Genomic DNA, 23,915 nt, shown 5'->3' on the forward strand with positions numbered 1-23,915 from the left:
GAAGCAACAGTTTGATTTTTTGTTTTGTTTTTAAATAATAAAAAAACTCTGGATGCATACATATAAAACAGAAATTGTTCGTTTTTATTCAAGGCAGCACAAACAAACCATACATTATAAAAATATGCCACTAAAATATATGTGTGTGTGTGTGTGTGTGTATACATATATATATATATATATATATATATATATATATATATATACATATAATGTTTGTTAACACTGGACTAGCATCTGAGAAACATTAAGACAACAATTTACAACAAAGTATACTGAAAATTAAAATAGATGTAAAAACATACACGCACACACACACACACATGCACAAAAAGAAAATCGGCTTGTGTTGCATGTGTGATCCAACACACTGCAAGTCCTGGGACCACAAAAATAAAATTAGACATAAAGGGCACATCACTGTGCTTCATTTTAGCCAAGACGGCACATTCAAAGACTATAATCATGGCAACACGCACTGTTTCTTGCAAAAACACCATTAACCAGGGAAAGGAAATACCCAAAAGAAGGTAATGTTCACATTATCAAACAATATCAGGCAGTTGATTTGATACTGATTGCTCTGTTATTAACGTAGTTCTCTTCAGGCCTTAAAAATGTTAACACAGCTGTGTAGCATACAACATAAAACAACAGTGAAGAAACTGAGCAAGCCTGTGCACCACGTTTGACAGACTTTACTTCAGTAAACCTAATACTCCCATCCTCTCTTACTATCTGTACATGTTGGCTTGCTATGCCTGCTTTTAAAGTAAGTTACAATGTCCTACTTATGGAATAAAAAAAGTCATACAGAGCTACATTGTTGCAGACACATATCCCGGCACCACTGGTGACTTTGACTGAACTTGAAAATAAACTGATTACAAATCTAACCTGGCTGACTGGAGATGTGGTGCTGTAATCAAACACACACACGCACACACGTTGCAGTGAAGTTATGTGTGGAGACTTCCTTTTGTGCTTGTGTCCATTACTGTAATGTACATGTACGATATGGTTGTATCTATATGCATCTGTGGTATGTCTGTGCAGATGAATCTAAGCATTAAGACTGTACTCCTGCTTGTAGCAGCAGGGCCGGCAGACAGCGTTGACTAGGCCATTTCCCAGCTGTAGGAGACAGATGATGAACTCCAGCACTGCCAGGCCCAGTAAGACACACAGCAGAGTGATGTTCCACTCTATGATGTTAACCGGCTGAAGGCACCGTGTCCACGTTTCTGGCTGCAGAAGATACCTGGGACAGAGAGTAAGTGTGATTATCAAAGAGCAAGTCACAAACTGGTGAAGGCATAACTCATAGGTGTCAAACTCTGGCCCGCAGCTTAATTACATTTGGCCCGCGAAGCCATACCAAATTACTATTAGAGCTGGCCTACTGGTATTATACAGCTACTATATATATATTGTTTAGTATTAAGCTTTGCTTGTTCCATATTCAGTTTTCCAGCAAAACTTATTTGAGTCCATAAGAAAAGATTCATTCTTATATCTGGAGAAAGATTTTTTTTTTTTTCAATAAATATTAACGTCAGCCCACGACTTTGTTCCAGTTTTGAATTTTGGCCCACTGTGTATTTGAGTTTGACACCCCTGGCATAACTGATCCAGAAAATTAGAGCAAGTGCTGTTGTGCTACATTCTCTCCAGAAAGGCAGCAAAGACTCAAATGCAGAAATCACCCCGACCTGGTCACGGCAGATGGCTGCCCCTCCCTGAGCCTGGTTCTGCCTGACTTTTTCCTTCCTACTGTTGCAAATTTTTCTTAGGTGCCATATTTTCCGCACTATAAGCAACACTTAAAATCCTTTAATTTAATTCTAGTTTTCACCTAAACACAATATACCATGTTCTGACTGAAATTTAAACGACCAGTGAGCAGCAGGCTATAGTATGGAGTGACATATCAGTGTCCAATGTGGGGTTTTTTATGTGCAAGTAAACCATCAACACTGACACAAATACAAGAAAACTGCCTCTGAATAGCTGTCCATTATGGATGAAAGGGTTAAGCACTTTAAGGAGACTATTGTTGTGATTTGGTGCTACATAAATAAAACTGAAGCGAACTGATAAATGAAGCAGACAAAATGTGATGAGTTGATTCAAAGTGTTAAATTAAAAGCTTTCCTACTCTAATTTTAAAGATGAGGCCTTAAGGGAGGACAGTGCAAGTGAGGGAGGTCACTTGTAGACTGAAGAATCATAATAAACTATCAGAGACAGAGCAAAAGCTTTAAGAGTGGTCAAATCAACAATCTGGTGCTTTTTTAGAATAAATGAATGCACAAATCATTTCAGCCTGAAAGGCCACAGACAATAACTAAAGTGTATGATACAATTATTGACAACATTATTTATACTCCAGAAAAACATCAACTTTGCAACATCTAACCAAGTCTATAGTCAAGACCTTAATATATAGAAATATAGGGTTTACAGACATGTACAAACTGCTGGTTATGGAGCAAAAATGCCAGACTATACCAGTAAATGGCTATACTCTGCTCAGCTTCAGCTAAATGCTTCAAAACTAATCGAACAGCACAAATGCACAGTGCAAATTTTCTCAAGGTAACCAAACGGGATATTCTTCAACGGTCAAGTTAACTGATCTCATCCCAGCATGCTTTTCAGTTAATGGAGAAAAACGTGAAGGCAGAGACCCACAACTGAAGGTGACTGATCTTCTGTATTTTAATTACCTGATATAATTCACAGTAATAATGCGTAAATAATAATGCATGTGATATAATCTCTTTTCACAGTTTCTGTGTAAAAGCGTGCTTTTAATAATCGTTCTTTTATTACCCAGTGTTGCAGCAATATAAGTTAGAGTTACAACTTTTTCATCTGTACTAGAAAGCTCAGTAAAAAATACAGTTGGTTTTCTGTTTGTTTTGTTTTTATACAGGTATTTATATTAAAAAATTTCCTTTGTATTCAAAATACTGATAATCTTTCAGAAGACGTAAGAGAGCTGAAATAATAAACTGAATACGAAAGTGAAAAGCACGAAAGACTGCACAAGTCATTTCAAAATCTTACCTGAATACTTACTTTATGACATTTCATAGACAACATTAACTGATAACGAAACGATTGTTACACAACGCCGCACAAAACACGCACCTATGCAGACATCTACATCTTCATACACAAAGCGCTAGGATGTATCCTTACCTGCCCTTTTGGTCTGCAAAGGGGTACGACCATCCATACGAGGTGAAGCATTGGGGGCCCTGCAGGAGTGCATACCCTGATACGATGAAACAGTAGGCAGACCCCACCAGACCGACCACAGCTGCCAACACTGACCCACACATCTACAGAGGAACAGCAGCACACAAAGGGATTTTTAAACACGTGCTTTCGTGTTTTTGTGCAGCTTTATTTCTGCCTGAATGAAAAGCTGCTTCACTTATGCATTTCATAAATGAGATACAGAGGCAGCTGCCACACACACACACACACACACACACACACACACACACACACACACACACACACACACACACACACACACACACACACACACACGTGTATCTGCAGCTGTGCCCGTGGCCTGAAGGGTGTGAGCCAAGCTTACTTTGTTGAGTGTTACCTAACAATGGGGGCCTTGTTGAGTTATCATAGCTGGCTTAGAATTAGCATTCAGTTCATAAGGACACAGTGTTGGGCAGCTTAAAAACTTTACCCTTGTAATCAAGCAAGTAGTGAGAAAAAAAAGGAAAACATTTAGATTTAGAAAATGAAAATGGCAGCCGGCAGTTTGGAAATAACGGCCTGCATGTTGTGAACCCAATTTTCTGTGCAGCACAGCGTCTCCTTTGTAGATTTTTAAGCATTATTTACAGCTTAACACGTCTCTTACCATTAAACTCTCATTCCAGCAGCAACTACATTTCCCCAGCGTGGTGAAGGCAACCGCTGGAACCAGCATCTAAAAGTACAGAAAGTATTTGTTATTTGTTTTATTGACCATTAATAACACCCAATAGCAGCAATCTTTGCATTTGGTTACTAGGAGCTGCCAGAGTAATTCAGTGCTCTATACCAGCATCTCTACTGCCACCTACTGTTGATCACCGCTTACAAGTCAAATCCTGTGTTTCATTCATACAGCATATACCACAACGTTTTCTCAAAGAGCTTTGCAATCTTGCCAACATGTGGCACACTCTATCCTCAAATGTCATGTTGCCGCACTAAATACTGTACAAATGTCACCTAACAACGAATCACATATATTCAACACAATCAGCGTGAAGCTGTAATGTTCATTCAGCTGTTAGTTTTTTAATGGGACTTAGTCTTAGAGCTATTCTTGGCTTCATGTAGGTGGTGAAAAATGTGACTATTCTCCCTGAGATCCAAATTCAAAGTGATTTTAATGATACATATCATACATTGTTTGACTTTGGTCCAAAACAAAATGGCCAACCTCCACATGAAATAAGCCTGCTTTCTCTTCATTGCCCTAACAGAGAGAAACCGTTTGCTATAGCTGGAGTTAATTAATAGTGCACATTAAACATAACTTTATGACAGACCCTTCTGCGTCCCAATGGTACCAGTAATTTGAGATGGGCAAACATGAGCACAGGCCATTTAAAGTGCAGTGTGAATTGCGGCAGCTGCCACATAGTGTACTTGTGTGTACAACTCAAGAACTAAAGGCAATCCAACATTTGTTTGTTTCAGGAATTTACTTTTTATCTTCTTCATCCCTTATTTTCTGTCCTCCTCTTCCCTGTGTCGGTATCTTTTGCTCTCCTACTACATCGTAAAAGAGGAAAGGAGGTTCCCTTGGTTTAACACATTAACGTATGAACAGAAACAAAGAGAGGGATCAGAGTGTTGTTCCACATCCTGGACATCCCTCTTAAAGCCCCATCCTATAACAGAGGCAGCAGGGGAGGCTGACGACAAGCAGCGGCGGGAGGTGCACAGTGAGAAAGGAAGAGAAGGAAAAAGGAAGCCAGAAGAGCAAGGGAGAGGAAGGGAGTAACCCAAAAATAGATTATGCCCTGATTGGTTCAGTTTGCTCTTTGACTCTCAGCATTTGGTCATTTCCACAGAGAAAGATAAAGCCCAGAGAGGGAAAGACTGACACAAACTCAGACTAAAAATCATTCCTTTCTCAGACAAAGAGGCCCAAGATGGATTTTAGTCAGACTGCCCTTTATAAGTATTTTATCAGGCTTGTTTAAAAGTAATTACACTGAGTACCTTTTAGCAGTTAAAGACGTGACATATTACAGAGAAAGAGCAGGAAAGTGAGAATATACCGTGTAAGTCAGAATGGTTTTCAGGCTTCTTTCCTTTATCCTATGCAGGCCTTCATACCAACAGCTATCAATGCCGCCGTACAGACTCATCACACTCAGAATTTTTCTTTAAAAAAAAGGTTCAAAACCTGCCATAAGTGGTGCCTGTTTTTGAAAGCTTGAACATTTCAATTAAGACCAAACTGAAAAACCAGAAACATAGGCAAGGGCGATAGTGGAATGCACAACATCCAGTCTTTATCGTGTTGTTCTTCACAAAGTCTTGATGCTACAACTTGTACAAACCCTGAGCACGTTCACAGACACTCTGAGCATATTTTTTTTACTCAAAATGTGCACGTGTTCTGCTGATTAACACACTCGGTCTTGTCTGGGGGGGATTACAGTCTCTCCTCTGTTCCTCCACAAAACCAAATTAAAAGAACAGCTCCGTTCTGCTCAGTCCGAGCATAAACCCATCAGATCAGCGGCATGCAGAGCAGACGGATTAACTGTGGATGCACACAAAACTCCATTGTTCTCACTGAGCAACTGCAAACACTCTGTCTGAAAGGTGCTGATGGGAAAACGACCAGAGTTTAACAAACTTTTGACGTAAAATCAAAACTCAACCAAAATCCTCTCAACTACAACTGAACTAATTTAGTAGAAGTTAAAAGCAAGTTGAAAGCATAAATGAGTTCTGACTAGTATCAACTTATCAACAAAAGCGAGGCTTTCTTACACACAGTGGCACTGCCATTGACTACATGTGCCAGCACCTGCTGCACTTACTGCTGAATGAGGGAGGCAGGAAGGTGACATAAGCATCCAGCAATTGTAATCACGCTTTTAAAGGATTTCATCTGCTAACTGGGTAGTGTTTCAGAGTCACATGGTCACGGGGTGAGAGAATGCTTCTTACACACGGCAGTGAAAATGACTCATGATAAACAATGGCTGGCTACAAATGAAAAGGAAATCTCACTACACTGAGAATCACTGAATTTCACCCTTTCACCTCATCTAAAGGAGATAGATACACCACTGGCATCTGTCCCAAATCACATTGCTGCCACATATTTTAAATTTTCCAGAGTATGAAAAAAAATGCTTATTATATAGCATCCAAGCTGAACTTTTAGTAAAAGGACATTGAACTTTATACCATGTGATGTCACGTTTTCAGTAACAGCTCATCAAATGGAACACAAATAAACCTTCAGACGCACAAGCTTCTAGTTTCTTCTTCTTCTCCACTACAGCTGCCAACCGTTCAAACAGCAAAAAATGAAAAAACAAACGCTATTACGATCAATTATTTTGGAGCATTTGGACAGGGTGTTGTCTAAAGCCTCAAACCTCAAAATGTCGTACATACAAAAAATATAGATAAATAACCAGCTAATTTTTCTATTATTGATTGGCAATTCTCCATGTAATACAAAGTATAAAATAAATGAATCTTTGAGCACAGTCACCATCATGACCGGAAGTTAAAAACAGATTTAAACCTCCAGATATCTGATGATCCAATCAGACTTAAACCCTAAACTATAATGTTACAAATTAAAAATGACAGAAGATGATCAAAGAGGGTTTTTTTTTTTTGTACTCACCAACAGCCCCCCACCTCCTAGGCCACCAAAGTACCAGATGTAGCTGGCCAGGCGGTCCTGCTTAATGTAGGTGATTTCTCCCATGGGAAACAGCAGTAGCAGGTTTGCCACAATACAGCAAAGGGCCAGAGGCAACAGAGCCAGGCCCAGAGACCTGGCAAAACCCACCGAACAACACATCGCTCACCCCCCAGAAAATCCACGCTCACAACCACAGGGTGGAGAGGAGAGAGCTCGAATGGGCTGAGGAAGGCAGAGACCGAGTGAAAGAGGGGAGGGAAGGGTCCGAGCAGCTGGGGAGGCAGGAAACGAAAATAAGTGACAAGACCCTGGTGTTTGTGTGTGTGTGTGCTTGTGTGTAACTGCTAGGCTAGTGTGTTAGATTTTCCTTCCTTTGCTGAGAAGGTTCTGCCATGACACACGTATGAGGAAGTACACACTCACAGGAAGCTGGAGGGTGACCCAATAGAACTCTGGCACAAATATAACGAAGAAACCCACAAATGTGTGTGTGCGTGTGTGTGTGTTTCCCACAGCCTCTTAGATAGCAGGGTCTTTTAGAGCACTCTTATACTTACACAGCAAGGAGCCACTTTCCCTCACAGTGACTTAATCATAAGAGCAGATCCATAATCTGGGATAGTCTATAATATTTAGTTTTAGTGGGAAGTGGGAAGTTTTAGTGGGAATCCAGATCGCTTTCTAAAAACCTTCAGGACTGCAAAGCACCAGCCTTAGCTGAGAATGGACTTTTTGAGTTTCCTACCACATCTATTTTGGTATTAGTTGGTATGTAAGGTGCTGCTCGAATTATTTTATTTATTGGTTAAAACTGCACGGTGGTGTAGATTTTTAGTATATCAGGGGAGTGGAAATTCCAGTCTTCCCATAATGAGAAAAAAATCCAGTTGAAAGTCTAAAAGAGGTGAAAACATATTCAAATCTGTGAACAAGTAAACTCGTTTTGTCATCGGACAACAACAGCAGTGTTTGTGTGATCGGTGGATGCAAAATGTGTATTAAAGGTTTCCACGCTATAGAGTAGGCAGTCATGGCTTTAAAGCGTTTGATACAATTTACCTGTTTGTTTCAGGTAATGATGCCGTAGGTCAGCAGGTGTATATAGGTCAATAAAGCATAATGTGACCTCTGTATGGATACATGTGTGTGTTTCAGATGCCCTCAACACTGTGAGCTGTTTTATAATCCAGCTGGAATTCAGCACATCCAGATCAACTGCAGGGTAAGCTGGTACTGACCGCTAACAACCTGGACTAAGGAGCTGCATCGATTCAGGCAGATTTTGTAAGACCAGAGTGTATGTTTGAGAGCAAATGCGTGGTACCAGGGTGGCTCCAGGGGCTCTAAGGAGATCAACACTGAAACAAAGTCCAACATCGTTATTCTACAAAGAGAAATCTGTGCGGTGGGTATGTGTGAACTGGCAGCTAAGTGGTTCTCAAGATGTTTACCAACTTGCTGAGAGTTTTTCACGGATTTGAAGCCACAGCATGCACTGTAATTTATTCTGTCACTGTGCCTCTGTCTTTATGTGTTCTGTTTGTGTGTTAGACTGGGAGGCAGCAGGGCGTTTCCCAGGGGCTAAAAATTCACTAAAAGATAAAGCTCATACACAAATGTAAATCACTTCACCCTTCCTGCTTGAAACCAGGCACTGAAAACATGCAGAAATGGCTCACACTCTGAAATGCCTTTGAGATTCTGATAATTATGTTTATATATTTTGTTGCCTCGGACCAAAAAGGTCAGGCAATAAGCAAGTTCAGCTTCCAGGAGGGAAGAGATTTGTTGTGATTTTTGTCCCAACGTCTTACAAGAACAATGATTAAGAATCACCCCGAGCATCTCTACATCCAAGCCCTTTTTGAAACGTTTTCTTCTAGTTTATTAGGCTCTGCAGCTTCATGTTTTTACTCTCAAGCTCTACAAAAGTAGGTTTGAAAATAAGCTAATATATTGATTAAGCATAACATTATGACCACCTGACTAATAAAGGAGTTGGTCCCTCTTTTCCTGCCAAAACAGCCTTAAACCATTGAGGCATGGACTCTACTAAACCCCTGAAGGTGTGCTGCGGTATCTGGCACCAAGATGTTAGCTGCAGATCTTTGCAGTCCTCTAAGTTGTGATGCATGGCCTCCATGGATCTGAGTTTGTCCAGCACATCCCACAGATGCTCGATTGGACTGAGATCTCGGGCACTGGGAATTTCAACAATTTGAACTACAGCAGGTCGTCTTTTGGATCGGACCACACAGGCCAGCCTTCGTACGTCACGTGCATCAGTCAGCGTTGGCCACTGATGACTCTGCTGCCGATTCACCACTCATCCTTCCTTGGACCACTTTTGATAGATACTGACCACTGCAAACCAGGAACAGCCCACAAGTGCTGTGGTTTTGGAGATTAAAGTTTGTCAAACTGGCTCAAATCCTTACACTTGCCCATTTTTCTGGTTCTAACACATTAATTTCAAGCACAAAATATTCACTTTCTTCCTAATATGTCCCACTCACTAACAGATGCCATGATGAAGAGATAATCAGTGTTATTTACGTCACCTCTCAGTGCTCATAATGTTATGCCTGATCGGTGTACTTCTACTCTAACAGTGTAAAAGCACAATTCATAAAATATGTTTTGTACTGCTGTTTGATTCTGACATCAGGGGCTAAAGCTGCAAGCAATTCAGAAACAACTATAAAATTAGAACCAAAGATTCAAACAGCAACTTAAAATAAATGCACACGTATATGTATTTGGCAGATTTAAGTTAATGCGAACTGATGAAGCGTATTTCACTGACAGAAAATCTGAAATACTGATGTTTTAATTGATGAGATGTTAACAATAACAGAAAATGATTCACAGAAAAAAAGGAAAAGCAACATTATGCAAAATAGAATTTTTAACGATGACACTATAATACTGATGTACATAATTCAGAGCAGAGTAAAAATGGAATGATAACTTATTGAGGACGGAGGTTTATGTATGGAACAACACTGCATTTCTAGCAAACTTCAAATCAGCACCAGCTAATTAAAGAGACTGAAACAGATAATTATCTCTGCCAAAACACAGAGTTGAGGAAGGACATCTTTGGCATCAATGCAGCAAAGATAAAGATCTTCCTGTTTGTCACTTTTCACATTATAAATAATCTGAGGTTGTGCTGATTTATACTAAACTCTACATTCAGCAAATGTGCTTTAACTCAACATCTAGTGAACACAGGCATAAAAACATGATTCCACAAGGCACTTCTTGAAGGTACAATGGTTTTTGAAAGAGTTATAAAGCTCACTGTCAAATATCAGCTGACAAATAACAACCTGTGTACTGCACAACATTTGTAGGCATTTCTTTTCAAGTAGTTCTATGATGAAATCTTCTGATTACAACATTAACAAGGCAAGAGCATTTTCTAGTACCCCTGAGCACATCCATCTGCTCTGGGATCCGATCCTGCCCAAAGCACCCTGGAAGGACGATCCCCTTGGGTGACAGACGGATTCCACCAATCCCCCACTGCGATGATCTGCCCCCGCCCAAACTGAGACCTCTTGTGGCCTGTGTGTGTGAATGAAAAGGAAGATGCAAAAACCCGCTGAGCTGTATGGACTGTAGGTACAACAAATGAAAATACATTCTAAGTCTAATTAGCATGCTAGCATCATGAAATCAAGGTTTTTGGAGTGTTAGTCAGAGTCTGAAAATAGGTAGAACATGTAAACCAGAGGATATGAAGATGAGCAGTAGGGAGATGCGTGCACTGTTCTTTTCTTCACTGACAGGTTTTGAACAGTTAGATATTTTAGATTTGTAAATCATTAATCACAAAAACTTAAAACAAAAAGTTCAAAGGTTAAAACCGGCTTCACTGGTTAGCATTTTGTAGAAAATACAGTCAAACACAAGGACAGTGGGGAGGATTGTTTTTATTTGACTTTTTATTCCTCTAGCTAAAACCTTTTATTATCAAATAATATTTCATTAAAATTATCCTGAACTGAGTCTTTTATGATAAATTTTGTTAATGGTTTTAAATTAACATTAAACCACAACATGGAATTTGATACAAAATTAACTTCAAAATGCAGAAATGTGAACTCTTCAGCATATTTTATATTCTGTGCTGCTAGTTGTACAAGAAGCTGATCGCACTATGATCCGACTATCACAGTGGGAAAATCTTGGATAGGCAAAAGTTGATGCACGCATCATATTCACACTCAGAAAAACCAGAGAGCCATCGTAAGCAGCACGTAAGAGGAACAAGTACAAACATCCTGTTAACAACAGGAAGCAAAAGGGTTTATGAGAACTGCGGTCTAATGCCGCTGATTTGAACCTCATGGTTATTCTAAGAAATGGTCTCATTTGTTTACTGCCGTTAGTGTATTGCACATCAATATAATAATTAATGTCACACATTAACTTTTAATGACATAAGTCGTGACTAAAGAACTGAAACGTATTACCTTGACTTACGACTAAGAGCAAAGGCCTTCGAAAGTAACTGTTTTGGTGACATTTTGCACTACAAAGGTGTTTTTCCTGCTTTTCTTCAATCGCTTTCATTAATGAGCAAGAGAATGATCCCAAAAAGTTGATTCTGTTCATCGGGATGTAGCGTTTTCAAAAGAATGATCAGTTTTTTAGAAGTATGACATAAATTACACAGAAAAATTGAATGGAACTATTAATAGTGAGCAAACAGTTAATTATGTGTACCTGACACTGGCCAGTTGACACGGTGTCCTCGTCTTTTCAGTTCCTCAGCTACCTTCTGGTCGATCCCCTCCTCCAGGTTAACCAACCACTGACCAGCTGGGAAAAATGTGACCACATACAACATAATTTAGAGGAGTTTTCTTCTCAAGTGTTTCCAAAAGTAAAAAACAAAAGAAAAAAATGAGAGATGACATCAGCATTTTTAAGGAAAGTCTCATCTACTTAACAAATGATGTTACATCACGCTGAACAGCTGATTTGACTACCAGCCAACCACTTAATAAAATGCATGGCAACATATTTTATGGCAAAGTTAGTTGCTATGTTTACATGTGTTTCAATGGCACATTAACTACCAAACAGCTTAATGTGCATTTCATATGACAAAAATAAAAAATACACAAGCACATGAGCCAATTATACACTTGAACACACTTGATTGTACAGCATACATCTTTAATGGCTAAAAGCAAGAATTGGGTCCACAAGTTTGAATTTATTTTGGATTTTCTCCACACATGATAAAAAGGTTCAAATATAAATGCAGTTAAATCTTGTGGTGCTGAAGAATCTTCTAGCATAACATGACAAAGAGCCTTTTAATCATTTAACTTAATGATCATGATTGATTACAACTAGTGGTTTCTCTTTGCCACTATAAAAAGATTGGTCTGACCAATACTGGGAACAAAGAGAAAGGCCAAGAACTCAGTGAAACTCTCAAAAGAAGAATTGTTGGAAAGGTCCAATTGAGCCATTTCCACACAAGTACAGTTCATCAGATCATCATTTCAAACGACTGTACGTAAGTGCAATTTATTCTGATGTGTCACCACTTTGCCAAATGTCACCCTCAGATCAGAGGAAATCAGTCAGCATGTTCAAGAACAACCCAGGAAGCACTAGGGCTCAACACCAGCATAACTGTCCACAATGAAGCGAGTTCCACATCGCCGTGTAGCAGGCAGCACTGATCCAAAGCGATAGTGCTTCACTTCATGCAAACAATCTGTTATAGTGGCATAAATGAATGTCCGAATGACTTATCTAATCAATATTTTGACTAAACACACAATGTTACTGATCATTAATCAAGACATAATGTTCTTCTGCTCTTTAAGCTTGCAAATGATTCTAACATTTGCTATAACGGCGCGTGTTTGTGTGTGTGTTTTTGTGCAGGCCTACTTTTGTGGTCATACTCTACATAGACTCTAGGTGCATCCAGGGCTTGCTGAGGATTCATCCCAAACTCCATCATGTTTAACAGCACCTAACGCAAGAGCAGCATTGGTCACGAGATTGAACGACATATATCTGATGACACTGAAGTCAAGTTGGATATAAGTGTAGTGACATTAAACTAGCTCTGCCAATGACAAAATATTCATGTTAAAAATCAAACCTTCTGCTCTCTCTTTTGAGATATATATATATATATGTATATATATATATATATATATATACACACACACAGTGGGGCAAAAAAGTATTTAGTCAGCCACCGATTGTGCAAGTTCTCCCACTTAAAATGATGACAGAGGTCAGTAATTTGCACCAGAGGTGCACTTCAACTGTGAGAGACAGAATGTGAAAAAAAAATCCATGAATCCACATGGTAGGATTTGTAAAGAATTTATTTGTAAATCAGGGTGGAAAATAAGTATTTGGTCACCTCAAACAAGGAAAATCTCTGGCTCTCACAGACCTGTAACGTCTTCTGTAAGAAGCTTTTCTGTCCCCCACTCGTTACCTGTATGAACGGCACCTGTTTGAACTCATCATCTGTATAAAAGACACCTGTCCACAGCCTCAAACAGTCAGACTCCAAACTCCGCCATGGCCAAGACCAAAGAGCTTTCGAAGGACACCAGGAAAAGTATTGTAGACCTGCACCAGACTGGGAAGAGTGAATCTACAATAGGCAAGCAGCTTGGTGTGAAAAAATCAACTGTGGGAGCAATCATCAGAAAATGGAAGACATACAAGACCACTGATAATCTCCCTCGATCTGGGGCTCCACGCAAGATCTCATCCCGTGGGGTCAAAATGATCATGAGAACGGTGAGCAAAGATCCCAGAACCACACGGGGGGACCTGGTGAATGACCTGCAGAGAGCTGGGACCAAAGTAACAAAGGTCACCATCAGTAACACACTACAACGGCAGGGAATCAAATCCCGCAGTGCCAGACGTGTTCCGCTGCTGAAGCCAGTGCATGTCCAGGCCCGTCTGAAGTTTGCCAGAGAGCACATGGATGATACAGCAGAGGATTGGGAGAATGTCATGTGGTCAGATGAAACCAAAGTAGAACTTTTTGGTATAAACTCAACTCGTCGTGTTTGGAGGAAGAAGAATACTGAGTTGCATCCCAAGAACACCATACCTACTGTGAAGCATGGGGGTGGAAACATCATGCTATGGGGCTGTTTTTCTGCCAAGGGGACAGGACGACTGATCCGTGTTAAGGACAGAATGAATGGGGCCATGTATCGTGAGATTTTGAGCCAAAACCTCCTTCCATCAGTGAGAACTTTGAAGATGAAACGAGGCTGGGTCTTCCAACATGACAATGATCCAAAACACACCGCCCGGGCAACAAAGGAGTGGCTCCGTAAGGAGCATTTGAAAGTCCTGGAGTGGCCTAGCCAGTCTCCAGACCTCAACCCCATAGAAAATCTGTGGCGGGAGTTGAAAGTCCGTGTTGCTCGGCGACAGCCCCAAAACATCACTGCTCTCGAGAAGATCTGCATGGAGGAATGGGCCAAAATACCAGCTACTGTGTGTGCAAACCTGGTAAAGACCTATAGTAAACGTTTGACCTCTGTTATTGCCAACAAAGGTTATGTTACAAAGTATTGAGTTGTATTTTTGTTATTGACCAAATACTTATTTTCCACCCTGATTTACGAATAAATTCTTTACAAATCCTACCATGTGGATTCATGGATTTTTTTTTCACATTCTGTCTCTCACAGTTGAAGTGTACCTCTGGTGCAAATTACTGACCTCTGTCATCATTTTAGGTGGGGGAACTTGCACAATCGGTGGCTGACTAAATACTTTTTTGCCCCGCTGTATGTATGTATGTATGTATATATATATGTATGTATATATATATGTATATATATATATATATATATATATATATATATATATATATATATATATATATATATATGTATATGTGTGTGTGTGTGTGTGTGTGTGTCTATTATTAGAATAAAAATATAATTATGCCCCACATTGTTGCTCTGTGACGCTTGCTGACTCTGTACCTGTACGTGTCCTTGTGGTTGCATAAAAGCTCCCATCACGCCGAGAGCAGCAAGGAGCCGGGGTTTTTGTGATGTGGTTGTTGAATCGGTGAGGAGTGCAGGTATAATGGTGTGATACACCCGCTTCCTCCCAGCAACGCAGTTTATGTGATTACGGCACAGGGAAAAGTTAGCGCCGCGATTCTGCAGAGATAGAACAAAGAAATCAGAATTCAACCCTTTTAGCTTAAACACTTGTGTTTTATGCTTCAGTCTATGTGGTTCCAGTTTAGGAGGCTACAATGTCTTCATGACTTCATCAATACATTTACATGCACAACAAAAATGAGCTTGTAAGGTAATGTGAGCATGCAAATTAAGGTAATGAAATATGAAAATCTACAACTTTTTCCACCCAGGCTTCATTTTATATGTCTTTTTTCCCTTAGTTTCACACGGCAGCATTCATGTTCATGTAAAATTCTCTTACATATGTGCTGCTGTGTTACTGGGAAGTTTATTGTAATTATAAAAACCTATAGAGCTTTATTAATGCGGTATATAAGAGGCAAGCTGAGAAATCAGCTGAAAGTGTGGTAATGCAGGATCTTGTTTTATGCTGATCACTTTAAAAATGACCCTAATTATTTGAAGCATAATCTCATATTACACTAAATTCTTAGCATTTTTCCATGATTTAGAAGAATTCCTAGTCTTTCAGTAAATCAAACAGATAAACGCCATTGCTACCTTACATGCGCACAAATAAAGACATTCTCTTTCTGACCCTTCAGACCTGTAGTGAGAATCCACAGTCTTTAGGGACCAGCCCCGTCCCAAAGCCCATATAGTTGCTGTTGACAAAGGAGCATGCATTCCTCTCACTGTCTATCACACAGAAATACACCGTGTCACTTCCTGTCATCAGGCCGGGCTCCACTCGCTCCATGGCCCTGCAGAGTCACACAAACATACAAGAACAATCATATTCATTAATAAGTTCACCTGACAGGTCTGTTTTTTACTATTGATTTATTAAAATATTTGGAAAATGAAAGAAAAATTAAGACTCAAGTAGACTGAAAAGAAAACTTGTGTTGATTTAAGAACAAAACCAAACTACCAAGTTTGCAAAGATAATTGAAAGGTTTCATACTTATGCAATAAATGTTTCCATAAACACAATATTACAGGTATGAACGAGGGTTGAGGAGTTTTCCTGCCTTAAAGTACCTTTATCTGTAGATTTCTATTTCTTTTACAATAACCAGATTATTGCAGTGCAGTAAAAAATATTTATAATTTCCTGTTTTTATATGACTTCCCATTATTGCCTAGTTTATTAGAAGCATCTAAACATTAAAAGTGTGAAGAGGTTGTGAGGATAACAAGACATCAGAATCAAATTGACGCCTCGTTTGGACCTGGTTGACTCATTTAGGTTAAGTTGACAACCAATGGAAGCGAGACGTAGAATTAGTGTGTGGATTTGTGTGTTTGATGGTGCAGTGACACCGAAATGAACTCGGCAATTTCAAAAAAGCAGGATTTAATACCCGGTATACATCAATATATGTTAATACAATTATTGTGTTGTTGTTAACTTTTATAGTCTGTTTGTCTTTCCCCTGATAAAGACCAGATCAAGTTCAAAGTCCTCAACAATATAACACATTGTTTCTAAAATATACACTCACACAACGACACACGCCCTGGGTGAATGTGAGGGAAGAGACGAGAAGGGATGGGCGCTCAGGTCAGGGGAAGTATAAGTCTACAGACCTATCTAAAGTCAACAGAGGACGACTGGTACACACTGGTACTAACAGATATACACACGCAGAAACACACACCTGTCCGTGCTGATGAGCTGTGCTCGCTGGTGACTGTAGCCCTTGTCCAGCAAGGTTTCCAAAGGGATAGTCACATGACTTGAGTCACCCAGGTAACGCAGAGCATCTGTTAGAGCCAATCGCACAGCCTCAACCAGTACATGGATATAGTCAGAGCTGTTATGGCCTTTAGCTACACACACAAACACATACGCACACACACAAACACATAGAAATGTATTATAGGGCCCAGGAAAAGCCAAGTATGTAGGTTCATGAACTCTGACTGCACAAAAACAAAAACAGTTACTTATTTTACAATTTACTTTCTGTCAGTGTAAAGAAGTAGTACAAATTTAATCCATAAGATAACATAAGTTACGTGATAAAGAAATGGTGCTGTAGTGAAAGAAATGAATTAATTAGGACTCTTTGGACTTAAATTAGAAGAAATTAATGTGTAAAACTATAGAAAAAAGTTGCTATAGCTCATTGTCCAGTCTCTCCTGTAAATATAAAATGGTAATTCACAAAAAAAATCTCTTTTTATAAATGTGGAGCCCATGGGGGGAAAAAATCTGTAGTAAATAGCGTAAAAAACAGAAAGATTTCTAGCTTTTCACTGTATATCTATCACATAATTACTTTGGTGGAGTATAAATGGCCACGGGGAAGGTCCTTATCAATTACAGTTACAGATAAAGCTTTCTTCATATTTTCCAAAGCGGTCCAGGGGGCCGGTTTAGAGTCTTTGCTGGACAGATTCTGGCCCCCGGGACCTCATGTTTGGCATCCCTGCTATTTGGAAAAAAATTAACCTCATAGAGGTTAGTTTTTGTGGACAAGCATATCCTTTTCCCTTTTTGGTCAAAGGTAGATCAGAGCACACTGCGATGTGTTCCAGCACAGGGACGGCAGGTCGGGCCAGTGAAATCACCAGCGAGCTGACTTCCATAATGCAGGAAAATCCATTTTAATTTTACTGTTTTATTTATATTTTGAATGTCTCTTTAGTTTTTCTGCTGAGCAGCTTTTTATTTCCCCTGCGCTGGGCTGGGACAAACAGGCAGAACACTGTAACTAACTGGGTTGGGTTATAAAATGTGATTTATGAAAATGTAGGAGATATATGGTTTTTATTTTTATGACTCAGCCACTTCTCCAGACTCATATTTACTGTATACTTAAGATTTTACAACAGGCAATAATGCACCTGGCAGGGACTTCTTCACTGTCCCTGTGGTTACCTTTGAGTTGAGGAAAGTTCTCCAGGATGTTGAGCATGAGCAGGGCAGCCAGTCCCTGACTGTTAGGAGGAAGCTCCCACAGACGTACACCCTAAACACACAGTGAAGTCAAGTTCATTCTGCTGACCATGTTATTAAAATACACACATGACCGGCATCTTTGGTTTCTGACCTTGTACTCTGTGCTTATGGGGGTGATGACCTCGCTGTCATGGCTGCTCAGGTCACCCAAGGTCATGACTCCCCCATTTTGGTTGATGACGTCAACAATGGCCTGGGCCACTCTGCCCTGGTAGAAAGCTGGCTTGCCACGCTCACCGAGCTCCTGTCGATACATGAGCTCATGTACTGCTCACTCAGCCACAGTACAAAACGTTTTACAGATGGTGGTTAACATGATATCGAGGAACACTTGTCCAGCGTTTAAAAGTTCACTCCAGTCAATGTGTGTGTGTGTGTGTGTGTGTGTGTGTGTGTGTGTGTGTGTGTGTGTGTGTGTGTGTGTGTGTGTGTGTGTGCTTGTGACTTCTTTGCCCCACAGTGAAGTCACGCACAACTATCGAAGAACAATCAAAGAATCTAATCATCAATGAGGCTGAGGTCATCGCTGTTCTTTCCACTGCCTCATGGTCATGAGTGTAGGTGTGTGCGTGTGTCTGTGGGTGTTGAGATAGGGCACATTTGGCCATCTTCCTGCGTTATGGTATTATAAACGCTTGATTGTTTGAATTGATTTCAATCAATGCATATTTTAGTGGTGACTCACAAGCAGGCAACCACACACTCAGATAAACACACAATGACATAAGCCATGGTTTTCTTTAGTCTGACTGACTCCGGAATCTATGAAATGACAATAGTTGTATAAATGTGCCATTACATATACAAAATTAGACACAGAGTCATGGCTGAACATTCACATGAAGGTGGAGTACTTACAGTACTGACACATGGCACTAAAAAAAGCAGCATTCGCATTTCAGTAGCTGAATAAAGCTTAAGTTCAGCTTTATTGGCTTCAGGTCATAACAAATTACTCACAGTAACTTTTAAAACTACACTTAAAACATAATCACCATTTTATTTGTCAGAAGCAATACATCACACAAATCCTTTTTTCCCTCTACTGACTATCTTGTTACACACTGTACCCTGTCGAATTTTGCCAGGTCTTGCCAAGCTGTACAGCCAGAATGCTGACACCACATGAGCCATTTTGCTGCCCTTATATCCTCAGATGGGGCTTTTCTGCCCAAAGACAAGCTTTTAAAAGTATCACATACATCCATCCATTTCTATCTAATCCCCATTATCTATTGTTGTTCTGCTTTCACTACTTCCTCTCCACTGTTCCATTACTCTTCTCTTAGAGATTTAACTTCCTATGATACCTCTGGGCTTATCCAAGGCCTTGTAGTATAAAAGGCTAAGTTAAATTTAGAAAACTCCTATAATGACACAGAACAAACAGGGGTTTCTCACAACTTCTACATTGTTGTGTTTCCTTCTTGTGTGAATAACACAAGTTATTAGAAATAAATGACCTTCTGCTCCTCAAGTGACCTGTGGATTTACCTTCAAAGTTCGAGCCAGGCCAGTGTTTTGGAATACTTGTCCACATTTGGGCGCATGACCGTCAATCATCAATTCTACACCCAGTTCCTTTCCAGCATCCCTCAAAGCAGACACCCAGTTCGCCCAGTGGTGAGCTGTTAACTCAGCCACAGGAAACCCCACCTCTGCTAGTTCCACAGCCCCACTCAGGACCTCCTGTAAGGACAGCTAGCAAAGTAGGCAGAGGAAACACATGCATGTAACAGGAAACTGAACTGAACAGGAAGAGTGAGATACTGCTCCGTGACAAAATAAGCAAAGGATACAACTAATTTACAATTTTCTGAGGGAATTCCACTAATTTGAATGTTGGTCATCAAGCAATGTGTTTGATTTTCCTTCACCGCCATTTACATTGCACGTCATTTAACCTACATATAAGGTGAGAAGTAATGAACAAGTCATATTGATCTCTGTTGCTTCCAATATAATGGGAGTCTTTGAATATAATGGGAGTCTTTGAATATAATGGGAGTCTTTGAATATAATGGGAGTCTTTGAATATAATGGGAGTCTTTTTTGTTTGTTTTTTTAGATAGACTTTGTCCCCACTTTCAAGGACCTGCATCAAATTTAACCATAGATGGACAAGTTATTGCAGCTGTGACCAAATAAAGGAAATCTCTACAGAGGCAATGATAAGCTTTTCCATTCTTTGTTGATGTCTCTTTGGTTCAAAGTCAAGTCCTATTTCCAGGCATGTTTGTGCATGCTGGTCACTTCTGCAGGGTTTATAGGTATTTACCTCAGTCAAATGATTTATCTCAGACGGGCTGCCAGAGTGTTCTATAAAACACTCCCATGTCACAGATATAGAAGACAAACATAAGTAAACCTTGTGACTTCCTAGCAGCTGCACAGTATCACACCAACATGCTGGGGCCCCAGGGACTGTAACATTCAGAGCATCAAACACTGAAGGAGGCTTCTCTGCGGTGTAACCTTGTCCTTCCAGGAAGTCCAGGGTCAGTGCTCGGGGAGAATGACCACTGAGGACACAGAGAGAGGTTCGGTTTATTTTTGCACACATAGGGAAAAACAAGGAAAGCACCAAAGGATTCCCCACCTGCCATTAATCCCTCTGATCTCTCCAGTGTTTCCGTTGTAGAACAAGCAGAAGGCGTCTCCACCAGGGCCGGTGCTGCACGGCTCTGTTACTGCCAGGGCTGCTGCTATGGCAACTGCAGCATCTGCCGCATTGCCACCGCGCTTCAGGACATCTGGACACAAATATGTACCCATGACTGATGGATGTGACTGGTTTGTGCAACATATTAGATCACAACAGCATTCCTAGCATGAAATTGTCATGGTCCGGGGTCTTGGGCCCTGGGTTTTGCGTTTTCTTGGGCTTTTAATTCTTCACTATTTATTTTGGTGTTCTGAGGCCTGTACAACAAAGCTGGATTTGGTTTTATCCACATAACCTAACCCAGGGCTTTCTATACTGTGACAGTGGTTCTTTTCTTACCAGGGTACATCACCATAGTAACTTATGCTGCAAACCAAACCTGGTCCAAAGCATGTTATGTTATGTAAACTCACCTCCTAATGATGAGTCAAGTCACAGTGTCACCATTCCTGGAACAACCCCTCTGACCTCTGTGCTCAGATAGTAGGGGGGTTTAAAATATTTTTAATAGCATCTAATGTCTTTGTTTATCCCTGATGAGCATCAGTAATAATGCTCATCTTTGGGGTTTTTGTATGTTTGTTTTTTTTTTCTTCCTGTTGGCTGCATGCAATTTTACAACAATTTTGTTGTTCTAAAAGTATTCATATAGAAATCACTGCGCCTATTTGTACTTGTGGATCTCTCTTGTTAGTTTTGATTAGTTTCACCTGTTTCTTGTTACCGATCTGTTTCCACTTTCCACTTTTTTATTACAACAGCTTACAAATAAACAGCTTTTGACATTTAACTCTCAGCGTCTTTGCATTTAGGTCCTTACCTCCATACACTCCAGCATAATTTGACAAAAAGAACACTCCCACATCATGTTTTAGCTGAATTCTTTTCTCACAGCCCAATAAAAAACTTTTTAGATTTACAAATGAGCTTATATATTTATTGTAGATGTCACAAAACACCAACAAACCAGATTTATGCTCACTTCTATAAGCAAATGTGTAATTACTGTTTAGCCTTTTTTGGCCCACATAACTGGTTATATAATCAATATACAATTAAGTGAATATGTGTGACTGAACACTTTTCTCTTATAAGTTCATTTGACACTCCTTTTTTAAAATGGTAATGCTGGAATGTGTTTAGAATTTTCTACTGTTCACAACGCTTTTTTAAAATAAATTTAAATACCATCTCATTTATGTCATGCAAACCATTTTTGCTTTAGACTTCAACCACCAGCTCCCTTTCCCTGTTCTTGATTAAGTACTGCTAGAGCTTAATCATGCAGATATTATTCTCTGAATCTCCAAGCACGATATCCCAGTACACTTCAGACCCAGCCACACCCTCAGACAAAAATTGGTTACCCATTGGAGTGCTCAGACCTCTACACTGAAGAAACCAAACAGCCCCCAGCTTGACAGGATAAGACATTTAAAGGATAAAGGTCACTCTTTTGAGGATTCCAATATTCACATTTTGGACAGAGAAGACAGATGGCTTAAAAGAGGAGTGAAAGAGGCCATCTATGTCCACTGTGAATGACCATCTTGGAAAGATCAGTGGAGGTGGCTTACCTAAAATGCAGTTTTGAGATCCCCTCCGAGTCACCTTCACCTCAACCCCAAATCACATCTTGTGTCAGGTGTTGTCAATAGGTCACATGACAGGGTGAGGCAAAGTTTTACAATGGTTTCACCCGAAACCTCTGCTGATAATGACCTACGCCTTTTTTCATACCTTGGCTCATGTGATGGGGCACATGATCAATATTGGCTCAAAAGATCCACGATCCATATCCAATGGCTGAGGACTCCACAGATATTGTCAGTTTCGGGGCTCTGCAAACTATATTCTACTTATATTTGTATCTCAGAAGCACCAGAATACAGTATATTAAACAGAAATGAAAGCATAGACAGAACCGGCTCCGTGAGGGGATCATATACATATACTACTCTAACTGGAATACTAATCAATATTGTGAGATGTATTGATTTTTTAAAACAAATCAGCCAATCACAATCAAGCTAGGTGAAACAAGACATTACGAGAAATGATCGACACAATAACAATTTTATACCTATAATCGGGATTCTGACCTATATGCTCTGTTGTATCTATTTTAACTAATGCATTGTCAAGTCCCACAAGGAAGCCTGACATAAGGTTCTGGTATCCAGCTGCAAGGGTTTACAAAGTGATCCATCGGTGAACTGAATATCTTTCAGTCTTAAATTGCTGGTTGGACCAAACCAGTATCTAAGACTTTCTAACATCTTATAGACAAAACATAAACACTGAGGTGGCTTCAAACATATAGCTTATAGGTGGAGAAGGATTTTGACTGGAATACAGGTGCATCCAATTTTAGTGGCCAATATAAAAATATATATACATTTTCACCTGTGTTTTCATCTAGCTTAAGGTCGAATTATTTTTCTTTTTTTAAGTATTCACAGCACATCGATATATATATATACGATTAAGAAAAGTATCTTTATGACTCTTTGTGACCAATACTATAATAAATCCAGCCCTTTTTGGCCGCCGCCCTCTTGGCCAGATCTCTTATTTGTGGCTCAAAATGACTTGATATCTTTCATGAGAGATACGTTTGACATATGTTTAACAGATTATTGGCAAGTAACGGTTTAAATACGGGCAATGATGTTTTGGCACATACCGGAAATCCCTTTTTGGCTCAGCATAGTCTTCATAGCAGTTGCTGAGATTTGATGGTTTAATAGCATCAGATTAGCGCTTACGATACCAACTGAATCTTTACTGTCACCCTTTATTTTTTGTCTTTTGGGTTACAAACATGTTGGTAAATTTTGCGTCACGCAGTCAGATTCTTTGTGCTCATACTTTGAAATAAGAATATAAAAGTTTTTGGCTGTCTTTTCGTTTCAATTCTCCACGGCACTCCACCCACTTACCCAGTCCTATACTGGAAGCTAAAGGTTGGCTGGAGGCCACGCAGCCGTGTAAACACACAACAGGGGACCGACGAGAGGAAAAAGTCAAGTCGGTTCCCATTCTGGTTTCAAATATCAGCGACTGAGGCAGAAACTACGTGAAAATGACGGACGAGTAAAAAAGAGAGCTGGACTTTACTCCTCTGATCGATTGCTCTGATGTCGACAAGGCAGACAAGAT

The 23,915-nt window shown here is 39.9% G+C and overlaps 2 protein-coding genes across 3 annotated transcripts; both read right to left on the bottom strand.

The window, feature by feature from the left end:
- Positions 1–63: 63 nt before the first annotated feature.
- On the bottom strand, positions 64–7,518 carry tm4sf1 (transmembrane 4 L six family member 1). Its single transcript, XM_026148336.2, has 4 exons — positions 6,914–7,518; positions 3,899–3,967; positions 3,208–3,350; positions 64–1,261 (listed from the first exon to the last, which is right to left on the bottom strand). Exons 1-4 carry the CDS (start codon positions 7,091–7,093, stop codon positions 1,063–1,065), a joined length of 591 nt encoding a protein of 196 aa, XP_026004121.1. The 5' UTR covers positions 7,094–7,518; the 3' UTR covers positions 64–1,062.
- A 2,228-nt stretch (positions 7,519–9,746) lies between these two features.
- LOC113009363 (glutathione hydrolase-like YwrD proenzyme) lies at positions 9,747–23,895 on the bottom strand. Of its 2 annotated transcripts, none has more exons than XM_026147625.2 (12): positions 23,696–23,895; positions 20,688–20,841; positions 20,457–20,610; positions 19,583–19,789; positions 18,180–18,332; positions 18,008–18,098; positions 16,782–16,953; positions 15,725–15,881; positions 14,950–15,132; positions 12,860–12,944; positions 11,672–11,767; positions 9,747–10,507 (listed from the first exon to the last, which is right to left on the bottom strand). In XM_026147625.2, exons 1-12 carry the CDS (start codon positions 23,793–23,795, stop codon positions 10,362–10,364), a joined length of 1,698 nt encoding a protein of 565 aa, XP_026003410.2. In that variant the 5' UTR covers positions 23,796–23,895; the 3' UTR covers positions 9,747–10,361. The 2 variants fall into 2 exon arrangements, with proteins under 2 accessions (XP_026003410.2, XP_080147567.1); XM_080291441.1 differs by lacking the exon at positions 23,696–23,895 and adding an exon at positions 23,440–23,592.
- Between the last annotated feature and the right edge of the window lie 20 nt (positions 23,896–23,915).

This window comes from Astatotilapia calliptera, chromosome 17 (assembly GCF_964374335.1).
Source record: "Astatotilapia calliptera chromosome 17, fAstCal68.1, whole genome shotgun sequence".
In the NCBI taxonomy this organism is placed as follows: domain Eukaryota; kingdom Metazoa; phylum Chordata; class Actinopteri; order Cichliformes; family Cichlidae; genus Astatotilapia; species Astatotilapia calliptera.